Source organism: Peromyscus eremicus, chromosome 18, assembly GCF_949786415.1.
Source record: "Peromyscus eremicus chromosome 18, PerEre_H2_v1, whole genome shotgun sequence".
Lineage (NCBI taxonomy): Eukaryota > Metazoa > Chordata > Mammalia > Rodentia > Cricetidae > Peromyscus > Peromyscus eremicus.
In genome coordinates, this window is record NC_081434.1 from 44,899,368 (window position 1) to 44,922,192 (window position 22,825).

General features: G+C 43.4%; 1 protein-coding gene across 1 annotated transcript in view; it reads right to left on the minus strand.

The window, feature by feature from the left end:
* Polr3b (RNA polymerase III subunit B) overlaps window positions 1–22,825 on the minus strand; it is a 110,116-nt gene that overhangs the window by 39,810 nt on the left and 47,481 nt on the right. The window contains exons 13-19 of the mRNA XM_059245531.1: window positions 21,486–21,647; window positions 17,709–17,909; window positions 15,017–15,179; window positions 13,053–13,206; window positions 10,293–10,367; window positions 9,666–9,764; window positions 5,068–5,195 (exon numbers count right to left, since the gene is read on the minus strand). Coding sequence (XP_059101514.1) covers window positions 5,068–5,195; window positions 9,666–9,764; window positions 10,293–10,367; window positions 13,053–13,206; window positions 15,017–15,179; window positions 17,709–17,909; window positions 21,486–21,647 — 982 coding nt within the window. The remainder of the gene's footprint in view (window positions 1–5,067; window positions 5,196–9,665; window positions 9,765–10,292; window positions 10,368–13,052; window positions 13,207–15,016; window positions 15,180–17,708; window positions 17,910–21,485; window positions 21,648–22,825) is intronic.

A 22,825-nucleotide genomic window follows, 5' to 3' on the forward strand; every position in this document is an offset into this window, starting at 1 on the left:
GCGGCGGCGGCGGCGGCAGAGGCGCACACCTTTAATCCCAGCACTCGGGAGGCAGAGGCAGGTGGATCTCTGTGAGTTCGAGGCCAGCCTGGTCTACAAAAAGCAAGTTCCAGGAAAGGTACAAAACTACACAGAGAAACCCTATCTCGAAAAAACAAAAAACTAAAACTTGAAGAAGAAATGCACTATCTTTGAGAATGTAAGATTAAAGGTGGGATTAAAGGTGTGTGCCACCACGTCTGGCTTTTTTTTTGTTTGTTTGTTTTTTTTTTTTTTATTTTCCAAGTTTTAGTTTTAGCTCTTATGTTTAGGGTATGATTCATTTTGTATTAATATTTTTATGATATCAGATAGGAATTGATATTCACTTTTTATATATAGATATACAAAATAAGATATATTTAGTCGAGAATTTTTTTTCCCCAAACAACTGTTATGAGACTTTCATTAAAAATCATTTGTCAGGGCTGGAGAGAGAGCTCAGCAGTAAAGAGCACTTGCTGCTCTTCCAGAGGACTGCAGTTCAGTTCCGAGTGCCCAACCCGGAAGTCACAACTATGGATGACTCCAGTCCCAGGGCACTGACATCCGTGGGCACCTGCACTCTCAGGCACATTCTCTCTCTCCTCCTCCCACACCGTACATGTAATTTAAAAAAACTCTTAGAAAACCCCAAACATTAGTTATAAAGATAACTTAGTGCTTCAAAATGGGGGATAATGACTAAAGAAATTCAGCCCAGAGCGGGTGTGTTGGCACACACCTTTAATCCTGGCACTCGCTTGGCAAAGGCAGGTATAGCTGCATGAGTTTGAGGCCAGCCTTGTTTACATAGTGAGTAGGCCAGTTGGGGATACACAGTGAGACCCTGTCTCAAATAGGAGAGAGAGAGACAGAAAATCAGCTGCTTATAAACGCTTGCACCTCTTTCTCAACTGTTAATTCTGTTCTATCCAATCACACACCTACCCTTGACTCAATATCACACTGTCTCTCTTGTTGAAGCTTTAGAATAAACCAGAATCAGGTGGTTGTATGACTTCTCCAGTTTACTCTTCTTTAGCTTAAAACTCCCGTCCTGCCTCCCTTTGTATGTATGTGCATGTATGTAGTTACGCATGCATGTGTGTGCATGGAGGCCAGAGATTAATGCCGGATTTTTTTTTTCTCAATCATTCTCTACTTTGTCTGTGCATTTGTTTGGAGACAAATACCTCAAGATATAACCCTGCTGGCCTGGAACTCACGGAGTTCTTCTATCTGACTCCGTCTCCCAAGTGCTGAAATTAAGGACCTGTGCCACCTAATCCAGCTCTGTATTAGCGTCATTCATTTACCCACCCATCCATTCATTTATTCATTGTTTCAGAAACATTTATGACATATTTACCATGCCACCCATCAAGCTGGCTGAGCACAAGGACACAATAATAAAGTACGTTCCTGTCTTCAATGAGTTTATAACCTATACTGTAGTACAAAAGCCAGCCTGATTAGGGCCACAAAAATTCAGGAAATATGGAAGGACATGAGTTTTTGTAGAGAAGAACTTCAGTAAATCTTATAAAGGAGATTCTGTAAGAGATATAATGCACCATGGTGCAAGCTATTCAACCACTCTGGAATTCAGCTTTCTTGTCAGAAAAAAAGGCATGCCTCACAGATTGTTATCTCGCCTAAAAAACAAATTTGTGTAAGAATTTGGAGGTCTGGGGACAGGTCAGCAGTAGAGCATGTGTTTGGCATGAATGAAGCCCTGGGTTCTCACCCACAGACTGAACTCAGACTGAAGCAGTGACTTCCTATCACTCTCAGGGGAACCACAGAAACCACAGAAGCCGGACCACAGGAACCTCACCCACGTGAGTGAGTCTAGCACGGAATGCAGACATGGTGCTTGAAGCTCCGGAGAGACTTGAGATAATATGGAAGCATTTCAGTCCCGAACTACCACACACACCTACACCCAGAAGAGGTACAGTGATTAAAAAACCTTAATCAACGGAATTTTAAAAATCCTCATGAATAAATGGCGAAGGCTTTCCCCTCCATTTCTTAGAACTCCTAAACAAGTAAGTAGATATGCAAAACAAACACCGGGACAGGGGGACGCAACAGTTCAGTTTTATGAGGATTCTTGAACATTATGTGCTTTAAATATCTCAATTTCAGGACATCCCGTTCCAGCTTAAACACAGGAGGAAATGGTCTTCTTAGAGACAGACTCTGCTGAAGACAAAAGGAGAAGTCGTCCCAGCTCCTGAGTTTTTTTGCTTGTTTTGTTTTGTTTTGTTTTAGTCTGGCAATCTGGAGCTGATGGGGGAAGGGCTGGAGGAAGGCCACGATGCATATTCATTAACTTGCTGATAGAGACTGAGGGATCCTTTAAGGAGAAAGTGTTCCACTAGAGGACTGCCAGCTAGTAAGAGGCAGGATCTGAGAGGGAGAGGCTGAGCTCAGCCTTGCGAGCGCACCCCACCGCTCCAGCACACAGCCAGTGCCCAGAGACCTGGAGCCTGATGGGTTCCAGATGTCTACCTGACTTTCTATCCTGAAAGGTCAGGACACCGGCAGCCACACCCACAGAAGTGAGAGGGTCTCAGCAGCACAGAGAGGTGCCATGTGGAGACTTAAACTTCATAGTTAAAGCGTCTGCCATGTAAGAAGCACCTCTGCAGCCAGCTTGTGGGATGGGCTCCGAGTTCCTGTGGTCGCACAGGTCCTGGCGCTCTTCTTTGTAGAAGAGAAAAGGAGTTACTGTGTTTCATTCTCTGAGGGGCTGTTGAAGGGGCAATGGGTTGGACACACAAATCTTCCGGGTTGGCTAGAGTATTTAGTGAGCCAGTTCTGGACTAGTAAGTCTCTTTCACTTTCTACATGACTAGCAGACAACTAACAAGGAAAATATTACTTTGGAAAATCCACACAGACTATGGGATTAAAACAGTCTTCAGCAATGTGCCCTCTTTAAAGTGGCTTTAGTTCCTAGCTGCCAGGACGCAGGGAGCTCAACTGATCCAGAGCGGCCCTGCTCAAAGGGCCGGGCTTGCCTGGGACCTGGGCCTCTGATGGGCCTTCTCTCTCACTGGCCTTTTCTGCCTTTCACACAGACCCTCTGTTACTCTTGCAGCGATTTCAGTATCAAAGGGGAAGGTGGCCAGGCCATGTGCCAACTTGAAATGCACTTCTCTAGGCCCTCCTTCCCAGTCAGGTGTGTTTTATAATAACAAACAGTACAAAGGCATTTTTTTTTTTTTTTATGACTTAAGATATTCAGCAGCTTTTGTCTTGCCGGCGTCAGCAGTAACGTCAGAGGATTGTATCCAAGGAGCTAACTGTGCAGGACCCAGGGTCAGAGCAGCTGAATACACCAACCTCAGAAAACACAGACAATGAATTGCAAATGACACTCAGAACAAAACGAGGAAAAAACCTTCACACAGAAGACTACAAAAGAACTCCCCAGACACTGAATCGGCTTTCTGTGCACACTGATCCTGCCCGACTGTGTGTGGTAACTAGCCCAACGCTTCAGACGTGGGGCCGAAAAATAAAGGCTGTGTTTTGTTTGTTTGTTTGTTTTTGGTGGGGAGGGTTGTGATAAAAACAATTTCCCCCTCTTTTAAGTCTGTTCTTTATGTTTAAAACAGTTTCACTAGCTGGAGAAGACCAGTGCTTCGGTTTGTATCTCCAAACAAAACAAGGGGCATTGGTGAGGAGTGATTAGTCTCGTGTTAATTCTGCTGACGGTCTCCACAAAAGGTGTATTGTTTCAGCAGGGATTCACATCACGAAACAAAGTGGTTTGGTAAACCCCAAAGCAGTGACAGTCCTTCCGTGACATCCGGTGCTGTCTGCGGAAACTTGGGAGTGAGCAGGAGCACGGGCGTCATGCTACACACCGGGGTGACGGGACGCAAACGGGTGAGCCGCTCTTCAGAGCTGCCCACCACCACACCACTCAGGCAAACGGTGGTGGGACACTGTGCCTCATCTCTACAGCCAGGCAAAGGGCACAGAGAGCTCAGGAAGATGTCTCTACACTTCCTGTCTGTGTGAGCAATCAGAATTTCCTAAGGCCAGCTGCAGCTGGAAGAGGGACAGAGGCTGAGCATGGCAACACAGGACCTTCCTCTGTGTTCACAATGTTGAAAATGAAGCTCCTGTAGCCCCTGAGATTAGAAATGATACATCATAAGGGGAGTGGAAATTCATTAAGAGTACTAGGATTTGAAAACCACTTTCAACAAGTCTCTAAGTGAGATTGTTTTTCGGGTGGACTCCTCCCCGGGTCATACTGATTCTCCGTGTAGTGTATACTCTCTTCCACATTGCTCTGTCTTCTTCCCACAAAGACACACCATGCAGCAAGGCTCCCATAAAATGCTTGCTCCTATTTTCTCTTGGAAAGATGCTTCCCTTCCAAGATTCAATGTGGTTCCAGCTTTGCATGGCCTCTTCTCCCTCTCCATGCCCAGATCCTGGAGAGGTTTGATCTGCTGGTTCTCCAGGTGCACTGAAACTCCTTCCCAGAGAGCTCTGTCTGCTGTCTGTGTCCGGGCTCCCCCCCCCTCCCCCCCCTGCCAGCCTTGCTCAGCAAAGGTTACGGATGTGTGGACGGGTAGATAAATTATAGGAAGACAGGAGAAAGGGAAGGAAAAGGACTTGGAAACTGGTATGTAAGTTTTAGGAGACACAACAGCAGAACAGGACAAGTTTGTGACTATCAGTAAACCTCCCTGGTAACCTCAACCTTCCCCTCCTTCACTTTCTGCTGCTCTGCTCCTTCATATACCTTTCCTGGTCAACTTACACTTCCAGGGCTTTGATGTTTATAGTCACTCACAATTATGGGAAATGTATTCTGCGCTTCCTTGTTGGCTAAGGAAACAAGCTGAGATCTGCATTTATTCAAGCAAAAGACAGGGCAGGGATCCTGCAGGCACCAGGGCTCCACGGGCCCTTGAGCTTGGTTGGCAACATCTGATTTGTCCAAACACACACTAGTGAGAAGAAAGATGGAAGTCTTTTTCCAAATCGTGTAGACGCAGGTTAAAGGCATCTTACCCATGGCTTGCTTGCCCATGGCACACTGGTAGGTGTTCCTTGGAGACTGGTTATGATGCGGGTATGGGATGAGGCCAGCACAAACACCAAGAAGAGTAAAGGGTTCAATCTCCAGGTGGGTGGTATCTCTAGCAAGTTAATGAAGAGTTAGGCAGTTTAGGCATCAAGTACTAAAATCAGTATCTGTTTAAGGATATAAAAATTACTATTTCCTAGGTCCCCAAGGGACTTATAAGACAATAAACTTTGATGCTAGTGAGACTGCTAAAATAAAAACATGCTGAAATAAAGTGTGATGAAACCTAAGAATTTAAACTGTTCTGTGATAAAAATTCTTACCAGTTGCCAGGCGGTGGTGGCGCACGCCTTTAATCCCAGCACTCGGGAGGCAGAGCCAGGCGGATCTCTGTGAGTTCGAGGCCAGCCTGGGCTACCAAGTGAGTTCCAGGAGAGGCACAAAGCTACACAGAGAAACCCTGTCTCGAAAAACCAAAAAAAACAAAACAAAACAAAAAAAAACAAAAAAAAAATACTTACCAGTGATGGAAATAAGAGAGAAGGGAGACAGTGTAACAGTGTCTATATAAAAATAAAGTGATATTATCATACACACTACCAATGGTATATTACAGAGAGGAATTTCTATACCAAACACAGAAGTATGGTGCACTAACTTGTACATGGGCGAGAAGCCTGCTTTCCCGTCTATCAATAAGGAGCCTGCATCACTGTGTTGGGATAGGAATAGATCTCTTTGAAAAATGAGTCGCTACAGACCTGTGCAGACCAGTGGTAGTCATTAGCTGATGGTGCCTACTGAGCAGTTGAAATATTAGGCTACTAAAGAACTAAATTTCAGATTTTACCCAATTTTAATGGATTTAAAATTTAAAACTCAAGTTTAAATTTAAATTAAATAACTCAGTTTCTTATTTTAAACTGTCATTATATTTCAAACAATTTACATTTGTGAATCTACTATTCAACCGTGAAAGTTCTATCAGATTTAGCATTTCTAATGAAATTTGGCTATAGGTATATATAATATTTTAAAGACTTATAATGGGAAGAATGTAGAATATCTTGTTAAAATGTTCATTATGATGACACAATATTTTGGACAGAGTGGGATCACAAAAATATTAAAATTAAGGGCTGGGGATAGAGCTAGGTGGTCAAAAACCTATCCAGCACTTGTGAAGCCCCAGATTCAGTCCTCAGTATCCATCACTCATTATTTTCCTGTTCATATGGTGACTAGAAATCTGTATGTACTGGGGCCTCGCACTATGTTCTTACAGGATAGGTTTGTTATAGATATCTAATAGGTGTCAGAATCTTCTTACTTCATAACACATTTCTGCAGAAAACTCAGGTTAGGGCTAAATAGTAAAGTAGCTAGGATGTTTTCATGGGAGAGAGCAGCCAGAGTATGCAAGGGTTTTTACTCAAAGTAACGCATGTCATATTCAGGATACAAGACACACAGTGATCCTGTGTTCCTCACCCAAGGGTCCATGCAATAGAACCTGAGCCATTTCAAAGGTTCACAGCACCTGAGGGAAGAGGAGATTCTAGGAAACCAGGTCCCCACCCACTGTGGAAATTGAGTTATAATGTACCTGAGGGGAGCATGCTTTCCACTATCTCTAAGCTGGAAGAACGCGGGAGCCCGTTTTCAGGTCCGCATAGAGAAGATGATTAGGACCATGGGCCTGAGTGCAGGTGTCTGAGATGGTCTGCACTTGGCTGTGCTGGGGGAGGAGGTCTTTTGCTCCACCCTTTGGCGTCTCTATAAATACCCTGGGGCAGAGCTAGTCAGGGCTCGTTAGAACAGGTTCCAGGCCCTCTCGAGGCTATCCTTTATTTTCTATCTCTTTATCTCCACAATCTAAATCCTTCTATCTAATATTTCCTGCTGCTCACACTCAAGAAAACTCTGGGGAACTGTGGGGTTGGTGGGTAAATGCCTCACAGAAGAACAGCGTTTTCTAGCAGAACCTGAGATGTGATCAGAACCTTTGTCAGCAGAGTGGGGAAAGGTCTAGGGGATTTTTGTTTTAAGAAGCAGAACTTAAAGCTGAATTCTCTACTCTAGAATGAAACAGAGTTTGGTTAGGGGATGTGAATTAGTGATGGAGAACTTGACTAGCACATTTGAGGTCCTAGGTTCAATTCCTGGTACTGGAAAAAAAACAAGCAAGCAAACCCAGAATTTCCTTAAGTACAATGTTTTGCCTAAATAGTAGCCAGGATGAAATTCTGTAACAAAAAAAAGCATTTGTAAGATATAAAGATTGAGTTAATTAAAAAAAAAAGAAACACAGTTTTTCTTTTATCACAGTGACATATATAAGATTATATAGCCTCTCATAAATATTGAACATCTAAATGCTCTGAATTTTAGTTTTATGAAAAAGAAAAATAATTTCCTTTAAAATCATAACCACTGTTAATTTATCCTGAACAGCAATTAAGAGATTTTACTACATGTAACACACTTACATTTACTTAGCACACAGTAAACAGCCAGTGCTGGGTACTGTGGGACATGGACTCTTATGGGATGGGGAAGAACGCAGGTTCAGGCTTTTCATGGAGGAGGGGTCTTACGGAGCACAGGACAGAGTGAAGATCACTCGGAATTTCTGATCCTGTGGCCGCCACCTCTGGAGTGATAGGATTACAGGAATGTACTACTAAACCAGATTTTAATTTTAATTTTAATTTTTTCGAAACAGGATCTCATTTTGTAGCTCTGGCTCTCCTAGAGATCTGCCTGCCTCTGCCTCCTGGGTGCTGGGCTTAAAGGTGTGCGCCCTGCTAAAGGCAGGTGCCATTAGGCCTGGCTTTACTGGGTGCTGGGGCTTGTATGCGGTGCTTTGTGTATATGCTTTGTATATGCTGGGCAAGTACTCTGCCAACTGGGTTACACCCCAAGTCTAAGTTCATTTTTTAAATTTTATGGACATCTACATTAAAAAGCCCATCTAGACTATGAATAAAACAATAGAATTATATTTTAAAAAACAATGAATTTGATCCAAACAGTATCTTGGTGACTAGGCAAACCCCTGCCCTATAATGCCCCACTGCAGGAAGATATGCAGTACACAAATGGGTCAGTAAAACACACTTTTACTCCACGGCAGTAAGCACCAGCAGTGAGGAGGGCAAAGACATACGGGTGTTTGTTTATAAGGGGTCCTCAGAGCCACACAACAGTGATCCAGCTGCAGGTCTGAGGGAGGCCCAGGAGGTGAAGAGAGGCCAGTATGGCTGACAGTGGGTGAGGGGAGGCGAAAGCAGACGGCACAGGGAGAATGAGTGTGAGCAAATGTTGTAAGAACTCCTGAGAGACACGGAAGGCTGCGGGGGACAAGCAACCACGGCCTCCTGGACTCAGTGGAAGATGGGGTGGTGAACTATGGACAGGTGAGAGCAATCAGGGCTCAAGAACCACAAAGGACTTATCTGTCATCTATACATGTGCTACAGGCTAAACATGGCGGTGGTGCACACCTGTAATGCCAGTACCTGGAAGACAGACATATAAGAATCTCTGAGGCTGCCGGGCGGTGGTGGCGCACGCCTTTAATCCCAGCACTCGGGAGGCAAAGCCAGGCGGATCTCTGTGAGTTCGAGGCCAGCCTGGACTACCAAGTGAGTCCCAGGAAAAGCGCAAAGCTACACAGAGAAACCCTGTCTCAAAAAACCAAAAAAAAGAATCTCTGAGGCTAGCCTGGGCTATATAGTAAGTTCCAGATCAGTCAGGGCTACATAATGAGACGCTGTCCCTAAAACAGAGTCTACTACTGTTAAATAGTAATATAAAATAGTTCTTTTATATTCCATCTTGTAATGTGGAGTATAAGAGTAATTTGAAAAGCTCATCACCTGAAGGTGTAAAAATCCTGACTAAAAAGCATAATTTACCAAGTTGTAATACAAACATACATTTCTCTGGTAGCAGAAAGAAGGAAATTACTTGTTTGTGGTTGGAGATATGAACAGTTATCAAGTATGAGTATTAAACTCCCTTTTAAAAATATAACTGCAGAAATTCCCGTTTCAGCCAAGTGGTACATTAATGGCTGCAAAGCAAGTTGTACAGATGTCCTCTGATGTCTTCCAAACGGAACACAGATGCTTCAGAATACCAGTGTGGTAGAAGGGATATTATGAACACATTGGCATCTCAAGTTTACACTGCACATATGTTCAGCAATATTTTTACAACATACTATGTGTGGAATTCCTACTCCAACAAGAAGATTTCAGATATCCACTGACAAAATCCTATCTAAGACAGACAAATATATATTCTGAATCCTGACTCATTAGCTCAATGTTTACTGTGGTTGGATATTAAAATCAGAGAGGCAATTCTTTTTAAAAGTATACACCAAATGTCACATGGTAGGAGGGATAATTCAATCTAAAGACCACTTGTGAGTGATTCTGTGGCATTTCACGGGGACAAACGACAGTTATACTTTATTACAAAACACCCCCCAGGACCTAACAGGACAGTGAAAACACACAGGACTTTCTATGGACACATGGACTTGAACTGTGGCTGTTCCAATCTTACTTACTTATTAATCGTGTGCTCGTAGAGTGCAATGTTACAATCATTTTCTTCATTCACATCTAAGTATTCAACTAGACTCTCGTGTAAGAAATCTTCGAAGTTCCTGGAAAATAGCGGTAAAGGAGACACTGAAACATTTTGCTGCAGTACTGTATATGACAACAAAAGACCCCAGTTTTCATTTGTTCCCTAATTCCATTCTCCCCTAGAGAGAATCCATACACCGAGATAGCTGAAACCCATGTTTATGGGTCACAAGTCACTAAAATAAAAGCACTTGCCAATCTGGTCCCCACTCCTAAGAACATCGACTTTAGAAACTGGTATGAGGATGCAGTGTCTCCATCAGCAACAAGGCCATGAGGGTTTCCTTTGTGGAAGCAGCTAATGGAGAGTGATTTACATCAAGGCTCTATAATCCTCAGGAGCTAAGTTGTTAAGTACTTCATCACATGCCGGCGACTGCACACGGATGATTTTTAACTGGCTGTGGTATACTTGTGGGGAGGAGTCAATAGACTGGAGATGAAAATATACTTTCCTACAGTATATATCCAAGAACGTTACTGCTGATTAAAGCATGTGAGTCCATAGTTAAAGAGATTAACAACTCCTACTTTTGATCACTTACCTGTAACCTTGAGCCAACTCTTCCATATGCTTATTTGTGACTGCCGGCTTTTGTCTCTTGACAATTATGTAAGGCCTAGGAAGGAGAAGAATAACTTACTAGACCAATGATGTCAGCCAGTTCTATTCACCACTGTGGAACGAAACAGGGTAGATGCAGCTTGTCCTGGAATAGACTGAGGACATACCGTATTCTCTGCTACACACACACACACACACACACCCCTATACATAAGTGAGTATGTGTTCACCACTCAGTTTTCCTTCCAATTGTCCTAAGAATCATTTGGATTTAAATGAAAAGGCAACGTAAGGATCATAGTCACTGAAGTCTCGACAGGGCACAGAATCTTCACGCCATACTTTTTAGACTGTGAAAAGCACTACAGAAGCACCTCTTTATTTCCCACTGGGAATATTTGCCGTATAGAATCTCCCTTTACACATGCTTCAGTGTTTTTGTGCTTTTGGTGACTTTAGTTTAGAGTCAACTGCGGTCTAGGAAGTTTTAAATCATGTACCCTTCTGGGCAGTGTGGTGAAATCCTGTACCACCCTGCTCCATTCTACCTGGGAAGGGAATCCCCCTTTTCTCTAGGGCATCCGTACTACACAGCACTAACAGGACACCTGCCTGTTAGCCATTTAGTAGCAGTCTCAGTTATCTGATTAAAGGGTGGTACTTTAGAGACTGGGTACTAAAGATGGTTTTAGCCATGCACTGGGGAATCCTGGGACATATCTCCACACAGAAGAATTGCTGTAATGCCTACGGTGTTCGCAGGCAGAGACTCGTCACTGAAGACAATAATGGCAGCTATTCTGACAGTTCAGAGGAGACCCAGACATCTGAGGTGGTTGGATGCATGACAAACATCACCGAACAGACAAACAGCTCACTTGGCTGTATGTTTACCGAGAACACAGCTTCCTTACTGATGAATCATGACCGATGGGGGTGAGATGGAGGGAGGAGTACTCTGGCAGATTGACCTGTTAACTGTCCGCAGTGACTTGCCTCTGCAGGAAATACCCACAAACAGAAGAGGCATGCCGCATGGAAACGTCAAGGGCTGCGGCTATTTGGATAAACAGCTCTTACAGGAGGAGTGAGATGCTAGCAGACACTTGCATGTCTGTCCTGAAGCCCAAATAAGGATGTGAAGACTAATGAGCAAGAAGAGCTCATCACTCACAAAAGGGGGCATGAGCATGAACAGGAGCTGGATGAGCTCTTCAAGGAAGTCAACAGTACCTCAAAATCTGGCTTTTTGGTGAGGAAGCAGACCTGCTCCTGCCCCGCTCCAGGAGCTCCGCCCACTCGCGCGCCACTCCAGGAGCCCCGCCCACTCCCACCCCACTCCTGGAGCTCAGGTCAAGGCTTACAAGACAGAGCAGAAACCAGAGTAGGAAGGGGAGAAGTCCCTTTACTCAATAAATTCTCCTATTCCAGACAGATCTGTGATCTGCTATTATAAAATTACTTCTGAAAAACAACTAGCTTTATTTTAGAACATGTTTTATTATATGGATACAGTGAAATAAAGAAATTCCAAACAGGAATAGTTTAGAACATGCCACTGCTTCTCCTGCCTCTCAGAAAGTCATGTTGTCTAATACCTGCTTCCTTCCTCTTTTTAAGTCAGGATCACACCACAGAGACCAGGGTGGACCTCACAGAGATCCACCACCAGCCTCTGCCTCCTAAATGCTAGGATTAAGGTCACTGAGCCACCATGCCTGGCCTAGGCCATTTAGTAACAACTCCACGTAAGCACTTACCACAGCCTACTAGCTAGTTCTTAGCCCAGACATAGGTAGGCACTACCACTTATATTTCAGTCAAGGAAACCAAGCCCCAGAAAGTTAAGAAGACTCCGAATCACAGTCACTAAGTGGCCAGTTAGGACTCAAGCGTGGGTATCTTATTTCAGCAACACCATAAAAGAAACCAATTCTGAACAGGTTAAGCAAAAATTACTTTACTCTAAGTATTAAGAATTTGCCAGAAGGAATGAGAATCAAGGACGAGGAGAAATACTGAAAGATCAGCAACTGAGACAGTGTGAGGATCCAGGGAGTACCGAGTAAGAGGTGATCTGAGCTTACGTCTGCCGGGGTGGGGGGCAGATACTAGTTGGATTTCGTCTGCTTGAAGGACTCCACCTGTGTGTGACAAGCACCTGAACACTCGACACGGGAACAAAAGGAGCCTACTTTCCTAGTTACCTTCTTCATCTGTGTCTTAACACTTTCACTCTTGGCTTGCCTCAGCCTTTCTCCATTTACTCTCCAACTCCACTAGAACCTCAAAGCTCGGGAGAATATAGAGGTAGAAACTCTGATTTCTGGAGTCAAGTGACTTCCGGGGACTGCCAAGAAAAACCCCAATTCTACTCTACTCCAGCTCTGGGTATGTGGCTCAGGTTCACAGACCCGCCAAGTTCCTCACTAAAGAAGAAAATAATTCAAATAAGGGTCTCACGCACAGCACACCCAATAAGACAACAGATAGTATCCTCTCCTAGCACAGTGGTTGCTGCTAGTAATTATTTCTGTTTCTCCTGGCAGATAAAACTTTGAGGACAAAAAATATCTCCCATTGGTTTTCAAACCTCCCATTAGTCTCTAAAGTGTTTGTAACTGAATTAATTAAATTCATCTCTAGGACACGAAAGGTTAAAGCAGCTTCAAAACTAAAAGCGAGGCCAATTCTGTCAAAAGTTCACATGAAGAGGCTTAAGTTCTTTATACCAACATACCTGCACAACCGTCCTCCATCAGAGGAGATATAAACACAGCGGTCTGTAAGATTTGTAGAGATAGAGACAAACTCATTGATGTAGCCTGCCCTTCGCATCAGCCGAAATGTACCGACAAGCTTTTGATGGTCTCGGATGACACCTAGGATGTTGCCTAAACAGAGAAAACATGGGAGTCAGAAACAAAAAATAATCTGATTTAAATTATCCATCCAATAATATTGAGAAGTCATTTGAATGAGCAGTCATTTGAAAATAGTTATTAACATGAAAACTAGTCCAGAGGCTCTAGGGAGCAGCACAAGGGTGTGCTCACAGAGTCTGGGGGCCTTGAAGCCCGTGGCCATCACACCAGACACTGACTGAGGAACTCCCTAAGAGTTCGTTCGCTTCACTGTCCTCAGCTGTCAGCATGGTCATGGGACACAAGGTCCCCACCAGACCAGGCAGGTGTGAAGCCTGGCCTGTCCTATCCACAGGTGTCCTGTAGAGGGCGAGTGCTGAGAATTCTGCCTTGTCTCTGGTTCTGACACTACAGAGCCTGTGAGGAACTAAGAAGCCAGGCTTCACCTCCCAGGGTTAGCATGAGGACTCAGAGGCACAGGATGATGCGCAGACTCAGAGCCAGCCCACCATCAACTCCTGGAGCACTCACAAGGCGGCAGCTGACCCTTCCTCCAGAGCCTGTGCACAAAGGGGAGGAAAGGGAAAAACAAGAGCAGTGGCCAGAGATGAGCACACCAGACAACCTGCAGCGACCAAGTCAAACGGAGGAAAAGCAGGGCACACTGCTGCCAGCCTGGGGGCTTCGAGGGAAGCAGAGTAACATGAAGGAAGAGATGGCTATGAACACAGGAGCCCCGTCTTGCCCCAGCTGCTGAGTTGTGACTGAATGGCTGACACTGAGAAGTGAGTTGATCTGTGTGCACATTTAACTAGCTATCAACATATCACACAAAGCTCATCCTACTATGGGTAGTTTAGCCGCTCATATAGATGGAAAACAGTAGATGGGCCTCAGTGCTGTTCTTCCGTGTTCTCAGAATCTTGGGTACCACAGTCAAAAGATCAAATGCTTCTGTTATCACTTTTCTTCCTTTCAAATTAGTGCCTACCGGAGATAGCTTCTCCGTGAGGGATGGGAGTTTGAGTCCACTGCCCTCTCAGGGCTGGGATCCCATCTGGCTTGGACCTGTGCAAGCTATCTCCCATTGACAACCAACCGCTCACACAGTGAGTCTCACTGGGCGTACAAACCGCACTTAGAGGCAGGCCCCATGCCCAGCAAGTAGACGGCCAAGACAAAAAGCCCAACAGTATTTTTGGAGATGTTTTTGTCTCATATTCCTTTGTTTGGGTATTTCTGACCATACTTTGTGTTCCTATGGGTTTTGTTTGTGTGTCTGCATGTATACTGTTCCTTCAGCTTTTTCTTTGTTTTTTATTTAGTTTTGCTTTATTCTAGTTTATTTGTTTTTCTAAGAGACAGAAAAAGAAGTTGTAGAGTTGGAAGGGCAAGGAGGTGGGGAGGATGTGGGAGAAATGAGGGAGGGAAACCATAATCAGAATATACTGAATGGAAAATATTTATTTTCAATAAAAATAAAATAAAAAATAAAGGTCTATATAGGGCCATAATTAAAGTATGTTTATATTTTAAATACAAAAGCAATGGATTCCCTCTCTACTCCCAAAAGATTGCTTAGGACAGTGGTTCTCAACCTTCCTAATGCTGTGACCCTTCAATACAGTTCCTCATGTTGTGGTGACCCCCCAACCATAACATTATTTCATTGCTACTTCATCACTGTAATTTTGCTACTGTCATGAATCATAACATAAATATCTGATATGCAGGACATCTGATGACCCCTCTGAAAGGGTCATTTGACCCCCAAAGGGTTTGCAAGTCACATGATGAGAACCACTGGCTTAGGAAGAACATGTCTCTCTAGCATACTTACCATTCAGGAAGACAAGAAACACATTGGGGTAAGAGAGTTCTTCGCCACACAGTAAATTCACATCTTCTACTCCTAGGTTACTAGCTAACTTAATAATAGGTCCGTCTTCCATGTCAGTTGTAATATGTGTCATAAGGGCCAAGTTTTTAACCAAACCACAGGCCTAACAGAAAACAGACAGTCACAAATGTTAGTCATACAAAGTAGAGCTTGTATCTGAAAATGCTCAGCACTCTGTTGGTAGCAATATAAAAGAGTACAACCTTGAAAGGGACACTTGGGGATTCACACACACACACACACACACACACACACACACACACATTACCTCAAACAAATAACCTCACCTTTAAAATGTGTATATTCTTTAACCTGAGGAATTTATCCTCAGATGACAAGAAAAGACATTGTCCTGGCTAGTTTATTGTCAACTTGACACATGCTAGAATTATCTGAGGGAATCACAATTGAGAAAAGTGCCTCCATATGAATGGGCTGCAGACAAGGCTATATATATAGTACATGTTCTTAACTAGTGGTTGATGTGGAAGAGCCCAGTCCATTGTGGAAAATACCATCCCTAGGCTAGTGGTCATGGGTGTATAAGAAAGCAGGCTGAGCAAGCCAGTAAGCAGCATTCCTCCATGGCTTCTGCTTTAGTTCCTGCTTCCAGATTCCTGCCCTAACTTCCCTCAGTGATGGAGTGTAACCCAGAAGTGTAAGCCTCCCCAAGTTGCTTATAGTCATGGCACTTTACACAGCAACAGAAACCCTAACTAAGGTAGAGATTGGTACCAGGTCAATGGGCACTGCTATGACAGACCTGACGGTGTTTTTTGAGGACTGTCGTGGCATCTGAACTTTGGGCTGGAAAGGCTATTGTGTGCTCAGAGTTCAGTGGGCTGTTCTGTGGAAGTTTGGAAGAACACTGAGATCTATGGAGACAATGAGGCCTGGCTTGTGAGGTTTCAGTGAGAAGTTTGCAAGCCCCTTAAAGACTCTATCAGGGCTACTCAATATTTTGAAATAAGAACCATTAAAGGGAAACCTTTGCTTTGCAGAGAAAATTGATACTGGTCAGCTGGAGCTGAAGAATCAACAGTGATTAGAAAGAGACCGTCACCATTACTGAGGATGGCAAATCTGAGCATGTTCCCTCAGGGTCAGCACACAGAAGCTGTGGTCAAGAGGGAGCCAAGACTGGACCTTGTGCTGGCAGCCAAACTTGGTAATGTGAAAGTTTCCCAGGTGGTACTGGTTCTAAAGACATGAAGGGTCATAGAGAACAGCTGAGGCTTGGCACTGTGAGAGGCCAGGAGAGGCCACTGGTGGATGTGCAGCCTCAGCTGAAATCGATACCCCAAGAATGAAGGGGCTACGGAGAGATGAGGAGTCTTGGCACCACGTGGCAGGGTCAGAGTCCTTGAAAAGATCGTGGGAGAGGCTGCTGGTGAGGGTTCAGCCTCCTCACAGTGATAAAAACCCTAAGATAGACTGAAAAAATAAATTTAGCTATGGATATTGGCTGAAGCAATCTCTGGAAAATTTAAATACTTCAAAGTTCATAATGTATACATTTGGAAACTGTAAGTTTAATGTGAATTTCCTTACAGTTTAAGATAAATTTGAATTTTCTAAAAAAACACAGCCTGTTTTGAACATATAATTTTCACTTCTTTTGAATCCTAACAAATTCCTACACTTTGAACCCCTCACCTTTCCCTTGTTATAAACTTATTTTTTCATTCATTGTATATTTGCAGGGCCTCTATTGTATGAACCTGGAGATACAGTGGTGACCCACCTTCCTCCATTACCTGGAGATGATACAGTTGTGGACCACCTTCCTCCATTACCTGGAGATGATACAGTAGTGGACCACCTTCCTCCACTACCTGGAGATGATACAGTGGTGGCCCACCTTCCTCCATTACCTGGAGATGATACAGTAGCGGACCACCTTCCTCCATTACCTGGAGATACAGTGGTGGACCACCTTCCTCCATTGGTTTATGGCTCAAAAGGAACAGAATCAGGTAACACTAACAACAGTATCATGAGAAAGCCTGGGGCTGGAGAGATGCAGAGGACCCTGGTTTGGTTCCTAGCACCTATACTGGGCAGCTTACAAACAGCCTGCTCTACACTCAGCCACACACATATACATACGAATTATTATTATTTTTTAATCTATAAAAAAGAGGCAAGAAACAGAGGACACAGTTTGGCTAAGTAATTAAATCTTGGCAAATCCAATGATTTGGTATTTAGGTAATGGCTTGTGCTTCCCATATAATTCAGAGTTACTGCAGGTCTTTGATTATACGCTACGAGCTATCCTTTAGGCACAACTAAAGAAATCAAGAAGATACTCAAAGATCCTTCTGAGCATCAAAGGTGATGGCTCTCTCACTTGTCCACATCTTTATTGCATAGTTTGATTCTTAGGATAAAATGAGAAAGAGAAATGTTGACTATGAATCTCTTTAGATGAGATAATGAATCACAGGCTTCTGGCTTTGTTTTGGAATAGCGTAATATAACCGACAAACTACATCAGTATTTCTTGCCAAATAATCAGTTAATCAAAACAGAAGCAACAGCCTAGTGCATGGGTCCAGAAGCAGAACTCCAGACTTCCATCCCAACAGGTATGACCTCTGACCCCATAGAGACTCCCATGGTATCTTACCTCTCCTTCAGGTGTGTCAGAGGGACACAGCATCCCCCACTGAGATGGCTGGAGAGAACGAGGACCACTCACTTTTCTTGTTTTTTCAAACTGGGAAGAGATTCTTGTCATCATGCCGAGTGCAGAAATATATGACAACCGAGACAGCACCTGGGTCACACCCTGGCGGTCCATTTTAAATCTCTTTAGAGACCAATTCCCCTGTAGAGAGACGAGATGCAGGGGATGACTCCTAACCGGTTCATAAACTGAGAAGTTTATTATAGTAACTTCCTGTAATGTACATACAGCCATGATAGAACTACAGAAACCAAAATGATACAACTGGAGTTAAAACTCAGCCAGAATCTATGCAGAGGCACAGAATGAGGCTACACTGTGGCTAGTAACCAGCTCCAAATATGTATCCCAGAAGAATCACCTTCTCTGGGACTCAGGGTCCACTGCCCAAGGCAGTGTAACCAGAGGCTTCCATGGGGAGCAAGAAATGAAGTATGGAAGCACTAAAACTAAAAGGGAATCTTACGTTGCACTGTTATTTAGATGCCTCCCAACAACAGTGTTTAGACAAATATAAGCTCAGAAAAAAACTCACTTTTTTTTTTTTTTTTTTGGTTTTTCGAGACAGGGTTTCTCTGTGTAGCTTTGCGCCTCTCCTGGAACTCACTTGGTAGCCCAGGCTGGCCTCAAACTCACAGAGATCCGCCTGGCTCTGCCTCCTGAGAGCTGGGATTAAAGGCGTGTACCACCACCGCCTGGCTATCTATACTTTCTTAATCTAGGCCCAAGGAATATGAAATTGAATATTTTAATCTATCTTGGCCTTTTTGTTTTGTCTTTTTTTAATGTTGGGGATCAAATGCAGGACTTGTAAATGCCAAGCAGGTGTTCTACCCAGAGGAGCACCTTCAGTCCTAAAACTGTACATTATTTTCATTAAGAAATAGTATGTTGTCAAATCAAGAAATACCTCTGAGATCACATTGATATTAAAACAGAATGCTGTGATTAGTGTAAAGAAGCTATAATGAACTGTGGTGGTATTGTGTTACCCAAAATATTGTACACCTTAATAAACTTATCTGGGGTTAGAGACAGAACAGCCACTAGATACAAAGGCTAGAAAATGGTGGCACTCACACCTTTAATCCTAGCACTCCAGAGGTAGAAATCCCTCTGGATCTCTGTGAGTTCAAGGCCACATTGGAAATGGCCAGGCATGGTGACACACACCTTTAATCCCAGAAAGCGAGCCTTTAATCCCAGGGAGTGGTGGTAGAAAGCAGAAAGGTATATAAGGCGTGAGGGCCAGAAACTAGAAGCATTTGGCTGGTTAAGCTTTTAGGTTTTGAGTAGCAGTTCAGCTGAGAGCCATTTGGATATGAGGACACAGAGGCTTCCAGTCTGAGGAAACAAGACCAGCTGAGAAGTTGTCGAGGTGAGGTAGCTGTGGCTTGTTCTGTCTCTCTGATCTACCAGCATTCACTCCAATAACTGGCCTCAGGTTTGATTTTATTAATAAGACTCTTTAAGATTCCTGCTACAATGAACTCTATTACTCTGTATGCTAACCTGAAATATTAATAAAAATGGACTTCTGTGAGTAAATCTTGAATGTTAATTTTATTTCTATGTACTGAACACATCAGATTATATCAAATATAATTTCTGTTTATATTAGTTGTACACATTAAATATTATGCTCCGAAGACATGAATATATAGTAACATAAATTGTAGAAAATAGCATGCATCAAAAAGCAAAGTAAAAAAAAATCTCAAAACCATTTGACTCAATTATCTTCATGACTTAAAATTTTTAGCACAAACTTTTGAATTCAATTTCAGGAGAGCACTTGTCGATTCCAGCTTTAGAAGCCTCAAAACAGGAAAATTAGTGGGTTTTTAGGACAGTGTTCTCAACCTTCCTGATGCTGCGACTCTTCAATACAGTTCCTCATGTTATGGTGACCCCCAAGCCATAAACTATTCCATTGCTACGTCATAACTGTAATTTTGCTAACATTATGAATGTAAATATTTTCAGAGATAGAGATTTGTCAAGGGGGTCACAACCCACAGGTTGAGAACAACTGTTTTCAGAGCTCAAATAACAGTTAATATTAAAATATGACTTCAGGGGATCTCCCTCATGAGTTAAAATTTTAATTTGTTAAGTTCAAAATCTTTTCTTATGAATCTTCAATCTTTTGGCAGTTTGGATAAATGCTCTAAATTCTAGATGTAAAGCTCTATCCCTTAAAAGCCAAGAGCAAACAATCATCCCACAGATTGCTGTGTACTCAGTTGGCTTCTTTTCTTCTTGGGATGAGACTTATGCCCAGAGGTAAGAGGAAATGAGATAAATATTCAGCAGAGAGACAGAATGAGGCAGCCTGCTAGTAAATAGGAAGTAGGTGGGGAATGAAGCTGAGCGAATTTATTCTAGTACTCTGCAGGAGCAGACAAATGGAGCATAGGCACAGAGCACAGGGAGGCACAGCCTGAAACTCTCCACAGAGAAGCTAACTTGGTGAACGTGTTCTTTTGTTGGGACCACTGTGCAGCCACCTCCGGTCGGGACACATCTGCCAGCCCAGTGCTTTCTAATTGGCAGGTGGCCGAGAAGATAAACCAGTGTCACGCTGAAAGAACACAGTCAGGAGAAAGGGGAGCTCTTACTCAGACAATGCTGATGCTGTAGGTCTTCTGCCTGAGAACCTAGGCCAAGGCACAGAAGTGGCTTGCACCTCCATGTCAGCTGTAGCTAGAACCATAAAGCTGTCCACACAGACCCACTCAATCTCTGAAGCTGAGCAATGAGGCAAGTCTGTGCTATTATTTCATGGTTATGGGAGTCAATGTGTTGGGCCAAAGCCCATCCATAAAACTAATTGTGTGTCTGGAATATCCTATGTGAAGCGGACTCCATCAGATAGACCTATAGTTACTATGCTTTTAAAAGGGGAGCAGATACCTATCTGACAACCTTTCATGAATGGCCCAGCCCTGAATACACAGCAGCTGCAGGGACGGGTTCCCAGCCCAGAGAGGAACAGCTGATGGAGCGCTGAAGAATATAAACCCTACTGTGAAATCAAACACCGTTGTATGGCTTGGGACAAAAGCTGCCAACTAAGAAATCTGCCTGATATGTCAATTTCATTACAGGAAAAAAATGAGGAAGTACCCATGAGAAGGAGGCCTGTTAACAGTTAAACCAAGGGATTTTTTTCCTCTCCCTGCAAGTGCATGTCCACAGTGCCATCCATCAGGAACCATAATAGAGCAGTGAAGTTACACAGAGTCCTTCCTAATCTATGGGGGACCTGTTCCGAGGTCCCAGCGGATACCTGAAATGCAGGAAGTACAGAACCCTATAATTGTATGCCGTTTTCTTTACACACCCATGATAAAGTTTAATTTGTGAATTAAGCATAGAAAGTAATTTGCAACTAATAAAAAGTAGGAAAACCACAATATAATCCAAGTTATTTAAATTTATTAATTACTTTTGAAAGGCAGCAGTAGTTCACCACGGCTAAATGACTCCATACTCGAATGGGACGAGATGGCTATGGGGGAGTGGCTATATTAACCAAGTTCCTATTGAGAAGACTTAAACTTTACACGAACTTGCAGAGAGAATCTGTGACCTTCTCACGTTTCTTTGTTGTAAATGTGTCGTTCACGATCTCTACCCTGTCACCCAGGTTCCCAGGGTCTTTCCCATTCTAGTCTACTTGCGTTCACAGACCGCACAGACGGCTGGACTCACAGTGGAGATGGCGTTCACCATGCCGTTGGTGATCTGGTCCTGACGCATGTGCTTCACGACATCAAACTGGGCTGCTCTTTGCTTAGGAATCACCTGGTCTGCAATCTTCTTCATTTCTGAATTAAATTTTTTGAACAAATCTTCAAAAAGAAGAGCTAAGAGCTAGAAGACAAGGATGCAATGATTAAGTTTAGGTCTCAAGTAAGGCTCTGTTTTAGAAAAAGAAGACAAATTTTAATACTGAAAACAATGTATTTTTGGAAAAATTCAACTTAATGGGTATGTACAGAACTTAGACAGATATATGTCAAACTCTATGTAGGAATGCTGAATGAGAGCAAAGGTGATGTAAACCTGGCAACCAGAGATGTTCAATTTAGAATACTCTCAGATTTTTAGGTTTTACTGACCAATTTTAATTTCTGAAGAAAGGCACTGAAAGTTGAAGTTTCTGATTCAGTAGATCTGAGGGAAAAGGCAGTAATTTGCATTTCTAAAGTCACCAGAAGTGAGACTCACTAGTGGCGAGCATTTTGAAAATCAGTTTCCTACTGAAATATGCATTTAGTTGTATGAGGACACTACCAGTATCCGTTATAAACTGCAATCTATATAAACAAAATTTAGACAAACTGAGCTATACTTATACAAGAACATTAGCAACCAATGAAAATGAACAAAAACCAGTACAAAGTCATGGCAAAAACCTGAAAAACACAACACCCAATGAAAGAAATCATACACAAAGTCATGTCTGTATCTCCCATGAAATGAGGTTCAAACTCCAGCACAACTGAACTACATTGTCTCAGAAGCCCAGACCGGTGTAAAACAAGAACGGTGGCACTGTGGAAGAATGGGCCCACACTATCTGAAGAGTTCAGATTCTTCAGTCTCTACCACAGGAAAAGCCAACACGCACAGGTTTTGTTTTCTCCCCCTCCCATGATTTGCTCATATAAGAGTAAGAGAGAAAGACACCTTTGCTGGAACAAAGGCAGCTGAACTCTTCCCACTTCCCTGGAAGTAGAACAAATCTATAAGCAGCTGGGGGGGGGTCAGGAAACCTGCTTAGCATGTCTAGGAGGCAAGAGTACCTGAGCTCAGAGAAGGGCGGGGCAAAGCTGCTGCCTGCCCCGTGTAGGAGCACGGGAGGAAATCGTCCTTGCCACCCACAAGCATTGTCCCTAGAAACGACAAACAGCAGACTAGCACTGGAGGGACGGACAGATCTCCTGGTCACTGATGTCAAGAAAAGGCACAATGCCAGAGGATGAGGTGGATTCCATGTCCTGCACATCGCTACCCAGCAGGGGCCCAGCCCATAGGGAAGGGACTGG